General features: G+C 49.5%; 1 protein-coding gene and 1 long non-coding RNA gene across 4 annotated transcripts in view; one reads left to right on the forward strand and one right to left on the reverse strand.

The window, feature by feature from the left end:
* The window catches only part of LOC309621167 (uncharacterized protein), a 142,999-nt gene that overhangs the window by 105,529 nt on the left and 16,853 nt on the right, over nucleotides 1-20,617 (forward strand). For 2 of the 3 annotated variants that reach the window (XR_014239780.1, XM_082378299.1), the window contains exon 2: nucleotides 11,758-11,838. Coding sequence is in view for 1 of the 3 variants with exons in the window: in XM_082378299.1 (XP_082234425.1) it covers nucleotides 11,758-11,838 (81 nt within the window). In the remaining 2 variants the exon portion in view is untranslated. Of the gene's footprint in view, nucleotides 1-9,164; nucleotides 11,112-11,757; nucleotides 11,839-20,617 lie in introns of those variants that run through there. The other variant, XR_014239781.1, reaches the window with a different exon arrangement.
* Nucleotides 1,952-9,131, reverse strand: LOC309621209. Its single transcript, XR_014239823.1, has 2 exons — nucleotides 8,804-9,131; nucleotides 1,952-3,555 (listed from the first exon to the last, which is right to left on the reverse strand). It is a non-coding gene; the product is annotated as an uncharacterized lncRNA (long non-coding RNA).

A 20,617-nucleotide genomic window follows, 5' to 3' on the forward strand; every position in this document is an offset into this window, starting at 1 on the left:
CACGTGACTAATGGCTACTGAGTTGGACAGTACAGTTGTCCCATCTTCCGATCCATTACTTCTTTTTACAGATGAGTCTCTTTTTGTGAGTGTAAGAGCCGTATTCCAATGGCTGCCTCCTCAAGTCACCCCCCAGCTATAGGACACAGCAGCACAGGACTAGGGTGACGGGCCCCCTCTGAAAGTCAAGCGGTTGCCTCCTCAGAACAGCAGGCCCAGGTAGACCCTCCGAGGCTCTCCATGCAAGGGCCTGTGTGTAGCGGGGGTTGAGAGACAAATCAGGTGATTGGGCTGAAGCAGGATATCGTAACCTCAAGTCTAGGGCCACCTCTTTGATTTGGGGGACTTCCTCAGAGGCGGTCGATGTGTTAGCTCCTGGGACAGAAATGAGCTAGGTGATTTCCGAAACGGCTTTAGCCGGACTACATGGCCCAGATGTGGCCACGTGACTTTGCTCTGGCCAATGGCAGGTGAGCGGAAAAGACGGACGCCACATCCAGATCTGGCCCAGAGAAATCACCCGTGTGCTCTTTCCCCTTCCACACCTTGGTACAGGTGAGTCCAGCAGAGCTACAAGATGGAAGGAGCCTGGGTCCCTGAATCACTCCTGGAGAGGAAAGCCTCCTGTCCTTCGGGAACACCCACTTTGGACTTTATTTCAGTGATAATCTTCCGTTGCGGTAAGCCGTTGCACCTTGGGGATTTATCTGTTGCAGCAGCCAGCATTTCCCTGACTATTACACCCCCAGAAAACAGACTTCCTCCTGAACGGGTCCTTATGTTGTGGATGGTAGGGATTGGGGTCCCTTTGGCAGTGCAGTGAGGGTGTTGTGGTCTTGTCAGTTGCCATCTGAGATCTCAGACCACAGTGATGCTCGGCTCAGAACTGACTGAGTGTGGGTGGGGCCTTCCTGGTCTGTGTAGCCACGGGCTGACAGACTCATGCTCCCCTTGCTCTCCTAGGTCTCTGAATGGAGGGTCTCTAACTGATGCCCATAAGGGAATGGAACCCTTCTGGGAGAGCAGAGGCCTACAGAACAACCTCTCTGAGGAGCTGACAGCCCTCACCCTCCACGTGGGTAATACACGGGCCACGTGAGGCTTCCCTCTTCCAGGGTCCGCAGGCTGGACCAGTGGGTCTCAGTGTGAGGGACAGGGAGCCCCTTAGCGCCCAAGAGCTCATGTGACTCATTCTAATGTGAGCAGCAAGGAGAAAGTCAAAGGAATTGGAATCACGATTTAAGTGAGGTCTTCGGCGGGTATTTCTTGGCACAGGACTGAGGAGCCTGGCCAAAATTCTCTGCCAAAATTTCCCAGCTCTGAGAGTCACGGATGAAGGGCACAGAGACTTTCTGCCTCGTTAACCAAACTAGGGAATACAAGAGGGGGATCAGGCTTGGGAGGGGAAGTGTTGAGACCACTTTGGAGCAAAGTTTGAGGGGTCAGTGGGGTGCCCACATAGATGCTTCTAGCAGCTGCATGGGAATGGGGACCTGAGAGGGCCGGATCAAGGAGCAAACTTGTGTCTGGAGACAGGTGATGATGGAAATCACGGTGACGAAGGGGTGACTGTCGAGAGAGCCAAATGAAGGGCAGGAGGAGAAGGAGGAAGAGACGTGGGAGAAAGGGGTGTCAGAGGGGCCACGTTGGGAGTGTGAGGGAGGAAGGAGTGGACAGCCAGGTGGGGCAGCGAGAGGACAGGAGGGCAAGGGGCCTGGAAAGGCCATTGCATCTGGTGACACAAGCTCATTGGCGGCCCGTGAGAGCAAAAGTTAACCCAGAAGGACACTCACTGGTTGGCAAGGGGAAGCCAGGTGGAGATTTAAAATTTATGGCAGAGTCTGCAAAAAGGATAAATTGCCCCATCGGGACGGGGAGCTAATTGTGTCACGTGGTGTGCCTGGGGAAGGGATGGTCTAGCGGCACAAAATACAAGCCCGCTTGCGCAAGCTTAAGTAAAAAGGGAGAATTTATGGGAAGAATATGAGGCTATCTCCAAGATCCAGGGACAGGAAGTGCAGCCGGTCTCTGGGGGCAGGAACCGGCAACTGGGGAGCCAGCAGGAACCTGGGCAGCTCCGTGCTCTCCTTTCTCTATCTCTGCTGCTCTGAGGTCTCTGACCTCTGCTTTCCTCCTGGACGGCGTCTTTCTTCTCTCTCAGCTTTTTCTGTTGCTCTGTGCACACAGTGGAAAATGGCTGCCTCAGGTGGCCCTCCTGGTCTGTTCACTTCCTTCTCCTCTGGGCTCACACTGTGCCTGGCACAAGGCGTTCAAGCAGCCAACAAAAACTGCCTAGAACCGTCAAGGTGTCCCAAGGCCCTGGGAGAGCATCTGATTGGTCCAGTTGGGTCAGGTGTCCATCCCTTATCCAATCAGCTGTGGCCAAGGGAGGGTCTTGTGCCCTTGGGCCCCTCAGTGGGGGCTGGGCAGCAGCATCTTTGGGAAGGCGGCTCAGGCAGATTCTTGAAGAGGAGAATACGATGGCTGTCATACTCTGATGTTCCAGACAGGCTGCAGGCCCCTGAGCCACCTGGAACAGAGAGAGACTCCTGAGGTCAGGCTCCACTTTAATGATGGTCAATAAACACCACGGAGGCCATGAGGGATGAGGCATGTGCACCCACAGACAAGTAGCAAATGCGACTTTCCTGTGCTTCCCTTTTCTCCTCCACCCCCCCGCACACACCCAAGCCCAGGGATACGACCCAAAGAGCTCATCAGGGCCTCTCGCAACATCCAGATTTCCCCAGGCTCAGCTCTCATCTTCTTGGTTTCCTTCCACTACAGCCTGAGATGAGAAGAGCTAACTTGGAGGGGGCTGCAGGAGAGGGGGGCGCAGTACTTGCCCTGCTTGGAATGGCCCTGACTCCACAGTACTGGGTCAGGCAGAGTCTCAACGGGAAGCAGTTGGGATAGTTTTGACAAGTATTTACATACAAAGGGACCGTCCACAAAGATGTGTGTGCTGGGGAACCACAGGGATAGCACAGGAAGCAGAAGCTGTTAGCAGTGGAAGGTTTTTTTTGTTTTTTTTTTTTACCACCCTGGGCCCAGAGGTGAGTAGAGAAGGCCACCTTAAAATGAGCAGGGACCTTCAGTGGAAGGGTCACTCAGCCCACGCAGATTTCACAGGGAGGAAGTTGGGGAATAAACCTTCACCTCATTCTCCTCCTGCCCTCTGTGTTCTTGATGGGGCCTCACTGTTGGCTGGAACTGGCCAACGGAAAGCCACTGGGTGGGGGGCCCTTTAGGATGGGTGCAAAGGGGTCAGCTTCCTGGGACATAGGGCAGGGAGGAGGAAGAAGGCGGATCGTGGACCTGAAGGGGCAAATGGAAGATGTTGTTTCCGCACGGCTCACGCGCTACACTGTGGGCTCCTCCAGGGCAAGCCACTCTGCTCCTTCGTTTTTGTCACCAGCACCCAACCCACTGCCCAGCTCATGATTCCAACCTGAGTTCGCTGATGCCCCGAATGAATTCTGTGGTGCCTCTTTGTTTCTCATGTTGGCAGTGAACTGGCAATGAATGGCATTCGGCTGAATGGGACCAGGAACTCTTCCCAAGGCAAAAGTTTACAAGGTGGAAGAAGAAAAAAAGAAAGAAATCAGAAATGCCCCAAAGATGAAGGCTGAATGGTGCTGCTGGAGCTATTTTTCACTTTCTCATCAGATCCCCTCAACAATCCTGTAAGGTACACTGTATTATCTTTCCAGTTTTACAGATCAGGCTCAGAGAGGTTAGGTGACTTGCCCAAGGTCACCCAGAGGGTATTGGTGGAATCACAGCTAGGACTTCAAGTCCATTTCTACTGTCATTTGCACCCTGCCACCCATGGTCAGAAGGCCTCTCAGGCCTGTTCCTAGCTGGGCATGCTGTCCAGAATTGGGAATTTTGACTTTCAAGAGGCTAAACAGCTGAGCGGGAACCAGAGCAAACAGGAGCCAGAAATGGCACCGAGGAACTCTATGGAACAAGGGGCCCCCTTGTTTTCTGCTGCCACCTCCTGGGTTATCAGTACCCTTTTCTTCTATCCTTCTCTGCTTCAAATCCAAGCAGAATGGGGGCCGGGGTGGGGGTGGGGGGAATGCCCTCCCTACTCATTGCAAAACTGCATGATAATTTTGAAGATTTTTAAACAGAATTCACTTAAAAAAGAAGGAAATTCTGACATATGCTACAACATGGATGAAGCTTGAAGACACGCTAAGTAAAATAAGCCAGTCACAGAAGGACAAATATGCTAGGATTCCATCGTTTGAGTAGTCAAATTCATAGACAGAAAGCAGAATGGTAGTCGCCAGGGGCTGGATGGGGAGGGAAGAATGGGGAGTTAGTGTTTAATGGGGATGGAGTTTCAGTTTTGCAAGATGAAAAAGTTCTGAAGAGGGTTGGTGGTGATGGTTGTACAGCAACAAGTGGACTAAATGCCACTGAATATTCAAAATTGGTTAAAATGGTAGATTTTTGGTTATGCACACTTTACACAATTTTAAAAAATTGAATTTGATAAACATTTAATGAGTCTCTACTATGTGCTCTGCACTAGGAATTCAAAGCCAGAAAGCATCAGCCTTACCTTCAAGGTTGGCCCTGCCAGGCAAAGTGACGTAAATGAACTCAGTGCAGTGTGGAAAGTGCAGTAGTACAGTGTGGGAGGGACGGGGGTGGGGGGAGCCCAGAGCGGGGAGGGCCGGCTCCATTGCTCGGGGGCGGAGTGAAGCCTTCTCCAAGGAAGGAGTCTCCTCCGGGCTTGCCAGAGACTGAGACGGATTCAAGGTTGGGCAGGAAGTGGAGGAGCTGGGGACACACAGAACATTCCAAACAGAGAAATAGCACGAGGGAAAATATAGAGGTGTGAAATAGCATGCTATTAAACCTCCTCTCCTTTGTTGGGATGTAACTAAACTCGTGTCGCCCTCCCCCCTTTTTGTTTTACTCTTTATTATTAAAAAAAACTTTTTAAATTGAAGTATAGTTGATTTAGAACATTGTGTTAGTTTCAGGTGTACAGCACAGTGATTCAGTTATATATATATATATATAAAACTGCATCCCCTAATTCTACACCGATCGGTCTAGGAAAGTGCTTCTCAAACCATCTCTGGTGAAAAACATATGTGTGTGTGTGTGTGTGTGTGTGTGTGTGTTAAATTTCCAGTCCCTCACAAACTGATATTTGCGGCCCTACTATGTATGACGATTATGGAGCTTATGCCACATGCCACTCACCGTGGAAGTTTGAACCCATCTATTTCCTGTTCAACAAGAGTCCACTGATCACCTGCTTGGATGTCACAGCAAGGTCAAGTTGCCTTCAGGCTTCCAGAATGGTTACTCTCAATTTCTGTGCTTTTCTTACTGTGGACCAGCACTGGTCCACGGACCACACTTTGAGTAGCACTGGTTTATAAGATGGTGAGTCCCTTAAAGGGAGGAACCATTTGTTTATATTTTATCCATTCTTTGGATTTGTAGCAGACCACCCAAAAGAAGTCCTCTCCTTTCCCAGAAAGGGATGTCTACCTATTAATTAGCTAGTGTTTTCCCTGTGTTTTGAATATGGAAAGTTCTGCCAGTATTAAATACTATTATTATTATTAGCTTTGTGTCCACTATAGTGGATGTCATTTAATTAGAACTGCATAATAGGCAAATCTGCCTTAATTGGCTGGGATGTGGCTAAGAAAACATTTCGCGTCTGTGTCTGCATTCTCTGTTCTGTGGCCATCACATCACATCCTCTGGCAATGGGTCATTTTGGAGACCTTGGGCAGGGTTCAGGGAAGGTTATTTGGCTACTGATTAACACTTAATTAGCACCTTTTTCATGTAGCACAGCAGTGACTTTGTAAATTTAAAAATTTCAGGGGACCACTTAATGTGGAATTAAAGTACAAGTGCAATATTTAAGACGCATGAAATTGTTTTACGCATTATGGCATTAACTAGCTCTTAATTTATGCAGTGCATGCCAGCGAAGGGCAATTAAAGTGTAGCAGGGAAAAAAATTATAGATCTCTGTGTTGTCCTGTCTTTTCCTCTAACGATGCTTTGGAAGGCTTTTGCTACGTTCGTATCTCAACTCCTATTCTAGATTTAGGAGTAAATGGTAAGTTCTGAAACTTGTTTGCCCCTCAGGAATTGGCATTATCTTTAAGCTGAAGCTACCTCTAACCATGATGTTCCTCTAGGGCCCAGAAATCCACTGTGGCCTCAGTGATTGGTCCAGGGATAGGCACATAACCCCACTATAGCCTTTGAGATGTCAGGAGACGTTTGCTGGAATTTATGGGAAAGTGAGGCTAACAGTGTCTTCCTTCGTAGTTGTTGGAAAGAGTGGTTCTCCTTTCCCCGGTCAGTGTGGTGTAAGGATGTGAGGTTGGGAACAGTGGCAGCCATTTTGTAAGCAGTCTGGAGCTGCAGGGGGAGTCATTGTTTGGAATTTGGCCATAAATCCAATACCATGGGAGGCCACATGGCAAGATGAAGAGAGACCCAATCCTGGAAGATATTGTGGGAGACAGTGGATTGGGACTAGTCTGAAGGTCATTGACTTCTGGACTTCTGACTTATATTGGAACCTATAAATATACTGCATATTCCCACCTCCCTGCCTTTATTCATGCTGCTCCCTTTGACTGGAATGTTCTTTCCTTCCTTCTCCATCCTTCAAGTCCAAGTCCTAATGCCACCCGTCTAAGAAGCTTTCCTCGAGCTGAACCATGCTCAGGATGGCCAGAACCATGCCCCCCTCCTCTACGATGCTAATGCCCCCCACTTGAAATTCTCCTTCCGCAAGGAGCACACACTGCCCTGAAAAGCGTGGAGCTGCAAATGTGACTCTCCATCTCCCTTGAGAGGACCTAAGCTCTTTCTTCCGCCCCCAGCATTAGTGTTGCACCTGGCACACTGAGTCGGCAGAGTGCTGCAAACCCGTTCCTAGAAAGGAATGTTAGTGCGTAGTCGGAAGAGGAGAGAGCGCGCATACGAGCATATGCTCTTCTTAGCTAGAGCCAGTAGGAGAAGGAAAAAAAACCTGGGTAAATGCTGCAGCTGGGTGGATTCCTGGGCCACTGCAGCTGCTGAGAGCCGGCAAGGACTTGCGATATGAAGGAGGAGGAGTCAGTTACGAGCCAGTCAGAATATTTGTCTGTCCCTCTGTTGGTAACTTACACAGACGGATACAGTCTCCAAGTACAAAGTCGAGGGCTAGGAAAGTAAAAGTTTACCGGTCACCTCCTCCTTCCCATACTCTGTGTCCTCTTAGCAGATGTGGAGCTGAGCTGCTGTGATCCTCCAGCCACTCGGAGTCTGGTCAGGTGACAGCCTCACCGTCCAGCTAGCGCTACAGCGTTGGTGGTGGCTCCAGCCAACGGCTGAGCAAGCTGGTGGCGCTTGCGGCTGGCCATTAATGCCAAATGGGGCTACTCTAATGGGCTCCCTTTGCTGGGGGCTGTTCAGATCTGCATTGCCGCCTGCCGGCTCCCCTGCCCAATCCTGCTTCCACCCTGCTCCTTTCAGGGGTGTTTCCCCAATAAACCCTTGACACTCCTGAGTCCATCTTACACCTGTTTCCCAAAGAACCCTCCCCAGAGGTAAAAACTGCTAACTCTTAGGGGTGTATTCTTCCAGCCATTTTTTTTTTTCTATTCATTTATGTACTTGTATGTACGTATACCACCTAAAGATTTGTTATAATTCATTTTGTTTTTACATAAATGGGATCGTACTGTGTATGTGAACTATTCTACAATCAAAAAAAATTTAGCACATCTCCATGAACAGTAGACATCAGTGCACATAGGTATGTCTTTTTATTTGCTGTATACTATTCCACAGTATGGCGAGCCCATTGTCACTTAACCATTCTTATACTGATGGATATTTGGGTTTTCTACCTTCTCTTATTAATAATGCTGCTAGGAGTGTGCTAGGAGCGGATTTCAAATAATAATAGCAATAAACTGAACATTATTCCAGACAGTTTATAAACCTGTATTAACCAAGCCTTTTTTGTGTTCTGATGCTTTGACATCTGGGGCTTTTGCTGACCCTGGAGGGACTGCCCCTCCCAGGATTTACCAGTTCCTAGAGATAGTAAACAAACAACTTGTCTGAGTGCACCTTTCAAATGCAAACCAACCAATCCAGCACCCGTAGCCCTCACCGTGGCCTCTATCTGACTCTCACACTCTAGGCCACTATCCCCCTGCCCTGATCAGACAGCTAGGGACAGCCCCAGTGCCCTGGAGCCCACTGAGATTATTCAAACTAGCCGATCTGAAACCTGCTTACCCTGCCTTGCCTGTTCCTTTTCACAGAAACCACAGTAAAGGCTCTTGCCCGCCGGTTCCCCTTCTCGCTCTGCTTCCTGACCAACCCCAGTGCTCCCCTGTGTGCCCCTCCCCCCGTGGCCTAACCTGCCCCCTCCTCTTGGGATTTGTAAGTATAACCTATTATCTTCTCTATGGCCATCATCTCCTGCTCTGTTGGCATCACCAGACCTGAATAACAATAAAACCTATGTGGCCTCCAAAACAGGAGGACCTCTCATTGGCAAGGTGGAACTAACATTTTCTTTTTCTCCCAAAGGTTCCGGAATGCTTTCATTTGTGAACTCTTTCTGGGCGAATGGAAGTGCTAAATGTGCTGGGTTACTTAGGGCAGACACAAAAAAGAACTTCCTGCTGAAGGCCTCAGGAATTTACCACTCACCAGGGCACGGCTCCACCCCTCGCTAAAGGAGGCCACGAGGTTCCCCCCTCCCCCGCAGGTCCCTGCAGACAGCTGAGGTCATCCTCACCTGAGAAGGGAGGAGGGGTGGGATTACCGCCCTCTCCGTTGCCCTGGGGCTCTGGGCCCGGTAACGCGGGGCATCCTGGCGGAGGCTGGCCCATGTTCGCAGCTGCCTGCCCGGAGCCGGAGCCTGTCAGCTCGAGCGGCAGCGAGGGAAGACGTTTCTGACACAAAAGCCCAGGGGAATCCGCGGAGGAGCTGGGCTGTCATTACTTATTAACAATGGGCCTGATCCCCAGCTAGGCAGGCCCGGGGAAATAGCCTGTGAGGAGGCCGGCCTCCCAGCTACGAGGTGAATTAACACTTTCAGGGCAGGAGGGAGCTGTTCGGGGGGAGGGGGTCAATTGTCACATTTTTGCATGTAAGAGGGGCCATTCTTTACATATCAGGGGCGCGCTCGTCCTCATCTTCCCCTCCCCCTCTCGGTGTCCGCATTCTTCTCTTCCGTTCTCTTGCCCTCTCTGGTTTTAAGCCGGCAAACCCACAGGATGTGGGAGACTGCGCTCCTAGGGAAAAGGAAGATTTGAGCCTGCACGCGGCCAGAAACCTGGCGTTAACGTCCTGAGAGAGGGCCCGCGGAGGCCGGGAGAGGCAGCTGGAGCTGGCAGCTCCTGGTTGCAGACCAGCAAACTAGCTGGTCGTTAAAGCTGGTTATTGCCTATTTTCTCCCCCCGAGGGGTCCTGGGCTCCGGTGCCAGCACGCTCTGTCCCGGCTCCGCGATCTCAGGTGGGCAGAGCCACCCACCCGTGATGTTGCAGGTCGGGTTTCCTGGGGAAGCAGATGCTGAGACGGAGATTAGCATGCGGAACTTTTTGTTAGCATTCTAGGATCAGCACCTGGAGAAGGGAGGGGCTGGAAGCCGAAGCCAGCAAAGGAGGAAACTGAACTACAACGGTAGCCCGACGGAAGCCTCGGCTGACCCCACAGGGAGCTCCGGAGCTGGGGTGACCCTTCGGAGTGGGTCGGAACTGGGCTGGAGGGGGTGAGCCTTCGGAGGCTGGCGTGGGTCAGCCCCGGGGCGTGGGCTGCTCCAGAAGCCGGCATGGCCCTGGGCAGGGCGGTTTCTTCAGCCTTGGGGGAGGGCTGACAGCTGAAGTCAGGCTGCAGGCAGCCCTCCAGCAGCCGAGGGTGTAAGTCCTTCCTTCCGGAAGGGGGAACACAGCCGCTACCATCACCCTGCTTCCCCCGGAGGACGGCTGAGCTGAGGCTTCGCCAAATCGCAACGGGGGCATTCCTCAGGATTCCTGCCTCCGCACAGAGGCCAGCCCGGCCTCCTTTCCTGCTGCATCTCCTCCCACCCCTCCTCCCATCCTTCCTGCTACCCCTCCTCCTAGCCCTCTTTTCTTCCCTCTTCCCTGCAGGGGCTATTACCAGAGGTTTTTCAAAATTTTAAAGGCCGTCCAATCCGGTGGGCCAGTGCAAGTTTACAAGGCAGCGGAACTGCCCTAATTGAGGCCGAAGGTCAGGGAGCCCCTCCCTCTGGCCACCGTTGTCTTGCTATAAAACACTTTGTAATCTGTAAAGAGCTGGCTGGCTGAACCCAGAGCATTTTTTTTTTCCTTTCTAATTGGGCGGTTCCAAACTTCACCACAGGGGGTGCTAAATTGTCCCGGGCTCTTTTATTTGTGTCAACAGGAGCAGGAAGCGTACAGTTGTTATGTGTATATAATGTAAATTCCGCGTCCGGATGTATGTATCTGTCCGGTTTCATCTACTTTAGGAGAAGGTAGTCGGCCTAATTGGGGACACGCATTTAGGAATAGTCAGCCATTTTATCACGAGTCCACGCTCCAGAGCCCCCCAAGACCTGAGCTTCAATCAGCACCAGAGCTCTTGTTTATTAGTATAAAGGGCCTTAGAAACGAGTTCCCACTGGCGGAAGCAGTTCGAGGCGGGTGGATTGGTCAGGAATAGGAGCGGTACTTCAGCTCTTGCAGGTGCAGACCGGGAAAATCTGGTGTGCTCCGTGGTTGGTTCTCTTAGGAACGGCACCATGGGCTTGATTCTTAAGTGGTCCTGCGTGCATCCAGCGGCTGATTTGGTGGATTGTGCGCCCCTGGAGTCGGACTAGAAGGTTGGAGAATCCCGCTGCAAGACTTTCCTTGCATTTGCCTCAGGCAAACTTTCCTGAGAGGCGGCTGCTGGAGCTTTTAAAGGATGGAGGGCTGGAACGTCACGGAATTTACAGGACCAGTTATATGGCTGCTTTGCGTAGCTTGTTCAGAACTTGGCCTGAAGACTTCCTTTCACAATATCCTGGTGGCACGGTATGGAGAGAGGCCCTACTCCCTCGCCCACCTCGAATTACTAAAAGGTACAGAGATTTACCAAAAAGAACCTAATGGGTTTTTTTTTGCAAGACCAAACTGGCTTGGGTCAATTAGCGCCAGCCTAAAACTCCACCCCAGATCCTCTATAAAACCTTAATCAGCTGTGAATTCCCACCTTCCCATATCAATAACCACTGTGTACCTCCATATTTTCTCACGGGTATAATAGGGGTCTAATCCTTGCGTCCTCTGTCATAAGAAGTTGTAAGGACTATATATATATTGTGTTCTTAAACCCTGCCAAAAGGGGTTGGATTCACAAATTGGAGACTGCTGTCTTGGGGTTGGGGGGAGGTTAAAAAAAAAAATCAGCCCTCAGAAGTGTCCGCAGCAGGGAGGCCCCTGGTGTTCCTTATCAGCAGAAGCGTTTATTAAGGGCCGGTGTGCACCGGGACCACGAACTGCACTGCCCGTGTCGCCACGTTTCTAGCTCAGATGAAGCTTGACTAGGCACAATGTCCATCCACTCATGGATCCTACACACAGTCAGATAATCAATGCAAAACTCAGGTGAGGAGATTAGATTAGATCATTAGATCTGACGGCTCGGAATGCTGGTTGCCTGCTGAGGAAGGGAACCCGGGCTGTGATTTACGTTCTCAACTTGGGTTAAATCTTCTCTTCCTACAGCCTCGTCCTGAGGGGTGGAGAGTCAAAGTCACCAGGAAACAGAAGGTTCTCAGCCAGCGGTATTGTGCCCACCTATATCAGGTAAGCCCCAATGCTCAAGACCTTAGAGCACAACTTTGGTTCTGAGTGTCTTTCCGTCCCTTTAGTGGACAAAGCATTTTCACTGTCAGTATCTGGTTGGACCTTTACAGCTGCTGAAAATGTGAGGGTTGCAGGGTAGACAGCTGCATCTCGTTGAGCTCACCAATAGCTACCTCCCTTGCTGCTTGCTGATGAAAGTCCAGATTTTTCCTGATCTTGGATGGCAATGTGTTCATGGAAGGCAGTCTTAACCCCAGATGATTCATGATTACCCTAAGCCAATCATGGTACAAACATTACTTCTTTTTTCTTCTTTTTTAAGAAAATTCTAGTTGATTTACAATGTTGTATTAGTTTCAGGTGTCCAGCAAAGTGCTTCAGTTATACATATATATCTAGTCTTTTCCAGATTCTTTTCCATTATATGTTATTACAAGCTATTGAATATAGTCCCCTGTGCTATACAGTAGGTCCTTGTTGTTTATCTATTGTATATATAGTAGTGTGTATATATTAATCCTAAGCTCTTAATTTATCCCTTCCCCCCTTCCCCTTTGGCAACCATAAATTTGTTTTCTATGTCTATGGGTCTATTTCTGTTTTGTAAATAAGTGCATTTGTGTCATTTTTTTAGATTCCACATATAAGTGATATAATGATATTTGTCGTTCTCTGGCTTACTTAGTGTGATAATCTCTAGGTTGATCTATGTTGCTGCAAATGGCATTATTTCGTTCTTTTTTATGGCTGAGTAATATTCCATTGTGTATATACACCACATCTTCTTTATCCATTCATCTGTCGATGGACACTTAAGTTGCTTCCATGTCTCGGCTATTGTAAATAGTGCTGCTGTGCATATTGAGGTGCATGTATCTTATCGAATTAGCATTTTCGTCTTTCCCGGATGTATGCCCAGGAGTGGGATTGCTGGATCATATATGGTAAATCTAGGTTTTTTGCAAACATTACTTCTTGATGATTTAGTTTAGGGACGTCCCTGTCCTGGCTAATAGAACTTAAGAGGGATCCTGGTGGGGGGGTTTCTCAGAAGTATTTTTCTCCTCGAAAAAAGAGAAATGCTTATGGAGATTGCTGCCACCATCACCCATCCACGTTCTACAGCTTTCGAATGCTGTTGTAAGGATATGAGATATTGGAGCAGCAGCAGTCATTTTGTGACCGTGAGGGGATGATGGAACAGAAAGGTAGAAAGAGCCTGGCTCCTTGATGACCTCTTTGGCCATCAAACCCAAGACCACCTACCTCTGAGCTTCCTGTCATATGCAAGATTAATATACCCTTATTGTTTAAAATGCTTTTTATTGGCTACACTGCTGAGAGCATCCTAATGGGTACAATCCCCATTTAATAGTTAAAAAAGTTAGGCGAGATTAGGTCATAGAGTTAATTAGTGGCAGAGAGGGGCCTAGAATCCAAGGGTTCCAATTTCATCCAGAGTACTCTTCTCTACCTCTGAACTCTACAGAGTCTTAGGGAACCCCCGGGGTCCTCCTCAAGGCCAAGGGTGCCGATGATTAGGCTCTGTGCCCCTGTCTCCCTTCCTACACCCAAATCAGAGCAGCATGGCTTTTATCTGATTTATCTTATTGGCTTCTCACTAACATTCTGTTTGAAACAAAAAACTTTGAGGCTTAAACTTATTTCAAAACCACTGTCCCCCCCCTTACCCTTTACAACAGCGGCCAGCTCTTTATACCACCAGAGTGGAAATTGTAAAGAAAGTGTCTTTTCTAAGAGGAAATGTGGGGAAGGGGGAATATCTTAGTTCCCAGGTTTAAGCCCAGAGATCCTAGCGAACCGCTCACTCACATGCTTACACATACAAGCCACAGACACACACACAAATGCACTTCTGAAGCATGTGCATGCAGACGCACTATTCACTTGATTTTTCGTCCTCTTAGGCGCTCTGGAAGTTGTAAGGCAGAATGAGACGCAGTGAGGCTAGCACAGGTGCTGGGGTTTACGGAAGCCCCCGGAAGGCCGAGCGTGAGCAAGAGCTCCTGCCTTGGTTCTGGAAACTGCAGCAGGCGAGGCCACACTTGTCATCTGGTCTTGTCCTTGGCTGTTCCAGACTCCAGGGCCACCTCCATTCTCGAGACCCAGCTTGTCTTGACTTCTACCACTTGCTCTCAAGGTGCCCAGAATTGGATCTGGGCACTTCGATCTGATCGGGTGGGCTCCGCACCACACCACATGGGCCCACCAGCCCCTCTCGGGCTGGACAGAGTTCTCAGGCAGGATGCTTCATGTTTTTCTGGGGTGCCGATTCCTGATCCAATCAATGGTAACAGGGTAACAGAGTTAAATGACACAAAACACAGGTGGCAGCTTATGCAAAAGGAACCTGGCTCTCCTTAACATGGGGTTATGAGCATTGCAAGTCCCTGACATTTGATCAGCCCCAGTGCAGCCTCCCGAGAACAACTGGGAACTGCCTTCCTCCCCTCTCTCAACTCCTCTATGCGCCCCCTCCTTCCCTTCCCTTCCTTTGTTCCTTCATTCAGGAAACATTTCTTCATTGCCTACTGTTCCCGTTATCTATTGCTGTGTAATAGACAATCCCCAAACCTAGTGGCTTCCAAAGAAAACCATTTTATTATATCTCACAACTCAGAATTCAGGTAGGGCTCGGCTGGGCAATTCTTTTTTTTTTTAAATAAATAAATTTATTTATTTATTGGCTGCATTGGGTCTTCGTTGCTGTGCGCGGGCTTTCTCTAGTTGTGGCGAGCGGGGGCTACTCTTCCTTGCGGTGCACGGGCTCTAGGCACCTGGGCTCAGTAGTTGTGGCTCGTGGGCTCTAGAGTGCAGGCTCAGTAGTTGTGGCGCATGGGCTTAGTTGCTCCGCGGCATGTGGGATCTTTCCGGACCAGGGCTCGGACCCGTGTCCCCTGCATTGGCAGGCGGATTCTTAACCACTGCACCACCAGGGAAGTCCCCAGGCAATTCTTTTGCTCCTCCTGGCATCGCTGTGATCACTCAGTGGTATTCGCTGGCTGCCTGGCTGGTCAGGAAGGTCAAAGTGGACCATGACGAGTGCCTGGGCAGGAAAGGCTAGAACGTTTGGGTCACTGGGCTGCGCTCCTTCTTTATGCCACTCCGGGCCCCTCCAGTAGGTGAGTGCGACTTTGTACATGGTGACTGTAAGAGTGAGCGTTCCAAGAGACAGGAATTGGAAGCTGCCAATCTCTTGAGGCCTGGGCACCAAAATGGGCACAGCCTCCCTTCTGCCGTACTCTGTTCGTCAAAGAAGTCACAAAGGCCACCCGGGTTGAAAGGGGGTGGGACGAGAGCCTACTCTGTCCTCTCTATGGGAGGAGTGTGAAAGCACGGGTGGCCAGCTTGAATCTGTCACCTCTCCTATCTGCTGGGAATCGTGAGAGATGCTGTTAAGTAAAAGAGCGAATAACACGAGTACTGCTACTTCGTTCTCTTTTTCCTTCCTCTGGGTTAAGTCCAGATCTGGGGGTAGACTTTCCCATTTCCCCAAGTTACTAGAGAAATTCTGCTTGACATTGTAGTGGGGGTGAGTGGAGCGGGGAGATGAGAGACAGAATCTGGGCAGCGCAGGGCTACTCTTAGGAGGTCACGTGGGCTGGGGGTGAGAGCCAGGAGGGAAGATACTGCAGCTGCGATGACCTTGGCGAGGAAGGGCGTGCGGGGGTAGGGTGGCAAGGAGGAAGGCCCTGTGGCGATCGGCGGGAAGGGACGACCTTGACGTTGTCTGAATCTGAGTTCCTTCTAAAAAGCAGAGCCTGAAAATGAAGACTTGGGTGCAGGGAGTTCCTTTGGGAAGTGACCCCCAGGAAGCACGGTGAGGGGGAGGGGAAGGAAACCAGTGAAGGGTGAGCGGAGGAGCAGGTGGGCTTGGGCTTCTGGGGCTCAGTCGTGCTGGAGCCCCCGGGAGACTCTGCAGGAGCCACTCCAGAGTTGTCAACTTAAGAGCAGCAAAGCTGCGCTGTTTATACACCACATTCCTTCCGTCGTTGGTCAAGGGTTGATCCTAGGGTCTTAAGCTTCCAGTACTTTTGCCCCACTCCGCACTGGTGACCATGCCAGGCTAGTCACTGTGTCCAGGAGCTGCCTGTTGGTGTCCTCCAGGGTGGCTGTGAAGGTCTGCTGAGACGGTTTATGATGAGAATTTCTAGTCCCTTTGCGTGGGACACGGACAGGGCCTCTGCCTCACGCGCCTCCAGGGGGCGCCCGTCACACTGTCTTCCATGTGAAAGGTGCCCCCCTGGATGTGCCCCGTAACCCCCCCCTCCTCCACCTTCCCACGAATTCATCATTACAACCCGCAAGGCCCACGAATGCTTTGGGAGCCAACAGATTCTCTCTGAGGTACGTAACGAATGCCAAGTCCTAAGTCAAGGTCGGCTCTGGACCAAAACAAAGACGCTGATGGGGACAAGGGGTGCATGCGGTTACCCCGTACTGGTCTCCGTGCAGCACAGAGTCCAGGAAGAAGGGGAAAGAAGCAGCTTCATAAACACCAGGCCAACCTCTGGGACCCCTTTTCGTGTTTTCCAGTGCTTAAGAAACACATGGAGTACTTAGTCCACTGAGGGCAGAGCAAGTTAGCAAGTTCGTTCACCCTTTGTGGAGAAAGTGACTTGACCCCTCTGAGTTTCTGTCTCCCCATCTAGAGTCATCTCTGAGGCCTCTTGCTACCCTAGCAGGCTGTGATCTGTGATTCTACGGGGAAGGAGTGAGACGATGCGTCTCAGTGAACACTGGGAAGTTAAAAGTACTGTACAAACTGAAAGCTTTCATGCGATTGTAACTGTTATGGCAACACAGAGCGCTCTGTGGAAACAGCCTCCACCTCGGTTTATGCTCCTTCTGTAGGAGCCCTGACCCCACGCTCCATCACCCTGCCTCCCAGACTCCTAGCAGGATCTCTGTGTCCTTGGTTACTCCGTGAAACCTATGTTGAGAGATTCTGCCTTTCTAGTGGTCTCTTCTTGACAGGGGAAGAGGGCACCCCAGACCCCTAGTTCATCCATATGCCCTAAGATGCCTCGGGCCACACCACAAAGGCCCCATTCACCAGTTCATGCCCATACCGCATTCTGCGTGGACCCTGATGGGTGTGTTGAGACAGGCAGGCCTTTTTGTTCCAGCTGCCCTTGGTTAGGGGGCCTTTTCAACGGTCCTGGTTCTAAAATTATCTCTAGACTGCCTTCTTAGGATGCTCTTGGCTACAGGTGACAGAAACCCCCAAGACAGGAAGAGCTGCAAGATGATACTTCAAGGCTCCTCTCCTTTCTAATCCTCTCAACTCTGCCTTTCTGGGTATGTGTGTTCAGTTTCAGCCTCCAACTGGTCCCAAAAAGGCTGCTGAAGTTCCAGGCATCACATGCAGGTACACAATCTCTAATAGCAAAGAAGAGGCCCTTCCAGCCAGAGATGATATTCAAAATATTCAGCAACCAGTACAGCAGGGTATGGACCAGTGAGAAGAAACTCTAGCCATACTGGCATGGGCCTGCTGAATGTCAGGAGTGTTTCCAGGGTTGCTTCTGTAAGAGGAAGGAGGGCCCCCACCAGAATTAGCTCATAGCTCATTGGCCGGCAGTGGATCACATGACCCCACCAGTTTCTGGGGGTTAGAATGGTAAAGATTTTGCCATGAATTGGGGATGGAATCCCCTTTCTTGAGGGTGGACATGTGAATTAGATTCAGGTTCCTTTAGCAGGTTGGAGGCTGGGGGAACCTGTCAATCTCACCTGCTTCCCAGGCTCTCACCTCCCCACCATCACCCCTCCGAAATCAGACTCCATATGCCGGCCTCAGATCCACTGTTAAATCCGACCTGAATATCTTGTGTGTGTATTTTTAAAAACTTTTTATTTTGAAAACACTGCAAACCTACAGATTTGAAATTGCAAGAACAGGGCCACAAACTCCCATATACACTTCACCCAGATTCACCCATTATTGACATTTTACCATATTTACTCTGTCTCTCCACACACACACACACACACACACACACACACACACACACACACACACACACTCAGTTGTTACTTTGGTGGAATAATTTAGTCAGTGGCAGACATCTTTTTTTTTTGCTTTTTTTAAAAAAAACATTTTATTTTATATTGGAGTATAGTTGATTAACAATGTTGTGACAGTTTCAAGTGTACAGCAAAGTGATTCAGTTATACATATACACGTATCCTTTTTTTTCTTTTTTGGCTGTGCTGGGTCTTTGTTGCGGCGTGCGGGCTTCTCTCTAGTTGTGGCACACAGGCTTCTCTAGTTGCAGCGCACAGGCTCCAGAGTGCGCGGGCTCAGTAGTTGTGGCACGCAGGCTTAGTTTCCCTGCGGCATGTGGGATCTTAGTTCCCTGACCAGGGATCGAACCCGCGTCCCCTGCATTGGAAGATGGATTCTTAACCACTGCACCACCAGGGAAGTCCCCCATGTATCTATACTTTTTCAAATTCTTTTCCCATTTAGGTTGTTACATAACGTTGAGCAGAGTTCCCTATGCTATACAGTAGGTCCTTGTTGGTTATCCATTTTAAATATAGCAGTGTGGGGCTTCCCTGGTGGCGCAGTGGTTAAGAATCCGCTTGCCAATGCAGGGGACACGGGTTCAAGCCCTGGTCCGGGGAGATCCCACATGCCGCGGAGCATCTAAGCCCATGCGCCACAACTACTGAGCCTGTGCTCTAGAGCCTGTGAGCCACAACTACTGAAGCCCACACACCTAGAGCCTGTGCTCCACAACAAGAGAAGCCACCGCAATGGAAAGCCCTCGCATGGCAATGAAGAGTAGCCCCCGCTTGCCACAACTAGAGAAAGCCCGCTGCAGCAACGAAGACCCAACGCAGCCATAAATCAATCAATCAATCAATCTAAAATATATATATATATATATATATATATATATATATAGCAGTGTGTACCTGTCAATCCCAAACTCCCTATCTTCACTCCTAAATCTTGAGTGTGATTCTCCAAAGAACAAAGACATTTGCTTACATAATCACAGTACAATGATCACATTCAGGAAATTGAACATTAATGCAATACTATTATCTAACACAGAGCACATATTCGCATTTCACCAGTTGTCCTGAAATTGTGCCCTTTAGTGATTGCTCTGCTCCAGGGTTTTATCCAGGATCACATATTATTTCTGGCCACCTGGTCACTTCACTCCCCTTCAGCCTGGACCAGCTCCTCAGCCTGACCTTTGTTGTTCCTGATACTGACAGTTTTGAAAAGTACAGCCCCTTTTTGCAAAATGTCACTCAGTTTGGGTTTGTTTGATGTTTTCTTATGGTTAGATTCAACTGAGCATCTTGGTTTTGCCCCCTTTGCTTCTTTCTGCAACTGAAAGTGCTTTAAGCTTTTATGAAAGTTATCTTTATGATGTCTGCAAAGTATAAATACTATTCGGTTCAGTTAGGCCCATTTCATGGATGGACAGACTGAACACTTCTAAATGAGTCAATTTGGGAGAGCCTAGGATAAGGTTAATCGAAGAGGGCTTGTGACCAACCAGCAATTTCTGCTGAGCTGCCTGCCTTTCTACCTCTCCCTTGCTCACACCCCGTCTCCCCTTCTCCTTGGGCTTAATTGATAGGCGAATTAATGAATGTTTGGCCAGGCGGGGGGGGGGGGGGCAGGAGGCTGTTTAGAGCCTGCAGAGCTTGCTTTTTAGGTAAGGTGGGGATGAGTCTGCCAGCAGCCTTCCAGTGACAAGGGCGTGATGGATTCCCCCCATTCTTTGATATCAGTGCTTTTGTTAGTTTGCATTTTATTCAGTGCCTTTTTTCTCAGCAACTCAAGGCCTTTTGCAGAGTCTTATGTAACGAAAAATAATTCTGCAAGGTAGGCAGACCGGGCAAGGCTACAATACGTAAACCACGTTCCTTATACACACACGCAGCAGCCTTGCTGGGGCCCATCTGTGTTGGGGCAGCGACATTTGACATTTGTGGCACTTAGAGACCATAAGGGAGCAAAGATATAGGCAAAGGGGGATGCAGTTGCCTTTGCTAAGCTCCAAGGAGGCCCCTCTCCCTGTGCTTGGGTGACTGACTCTTAAATAAGAAAAGGCGGGACTTTAAGAGAGAGAGGTAAGGGAGGGAGGAATGATCAAAAGGAAGGAGTCAGTACGTACAGGAAAAGGTGCTCAACAACCTTGGTCATCGGGAAATGTAAATTCAAACCACTCTGAGATCACAGTATACCCATCAGAATGACTAATACGTCAAAACTAATACTAAGTACCGGTAAGGATGGGGAGCGACTGGAACTTCATAGGCTGCTGATTGGCTAGAACTTGACACAGCCATTATGGAAAACTGAACGGTAACCACTAAACTGAACAGATTCTCACCCTATGACCCAGCAGTTCCCCTCCTGGGGAAATACCCACAGATGAGTACATACGTTCACTAAAAGACCTGCAAAATAACGTTCATCTCACTATTCCATTAGCCCAAAACTAGGGACTACCCAAATGTTCATCAGAAGTACAAAGGATAAATAAAGTGTGGTGCATTTATGTTATGGGATATTATGCAGCAATGAAAAAGGACAAGCTACTTCTTTGTATAATATATAGACACTCTCATGTACAGAATGTGGAGTGAAAGAAGACAGACAATAAAGACAATTCTACATAATTTTATCTACATAAAGTTTAAAACCAGGCTCAAGTAATCTGTGGGGACAGAAATGAGAAGAGTGGTTACCTACTGACTGGGAGGCATGAAGGGGCCATCT

Source organism: Balaenoptera borealis, assembly GCF_965194805.1.
Source record: "Balaenoptera borealis genome assembly, chromosome: X".
Lineage (NCBI taxonomy): Eukaryota > Metazoa > Chordata > Mammalia > Artiodactyla > Balaenopteridae > Balaenoptera > Balaenoptera borealis.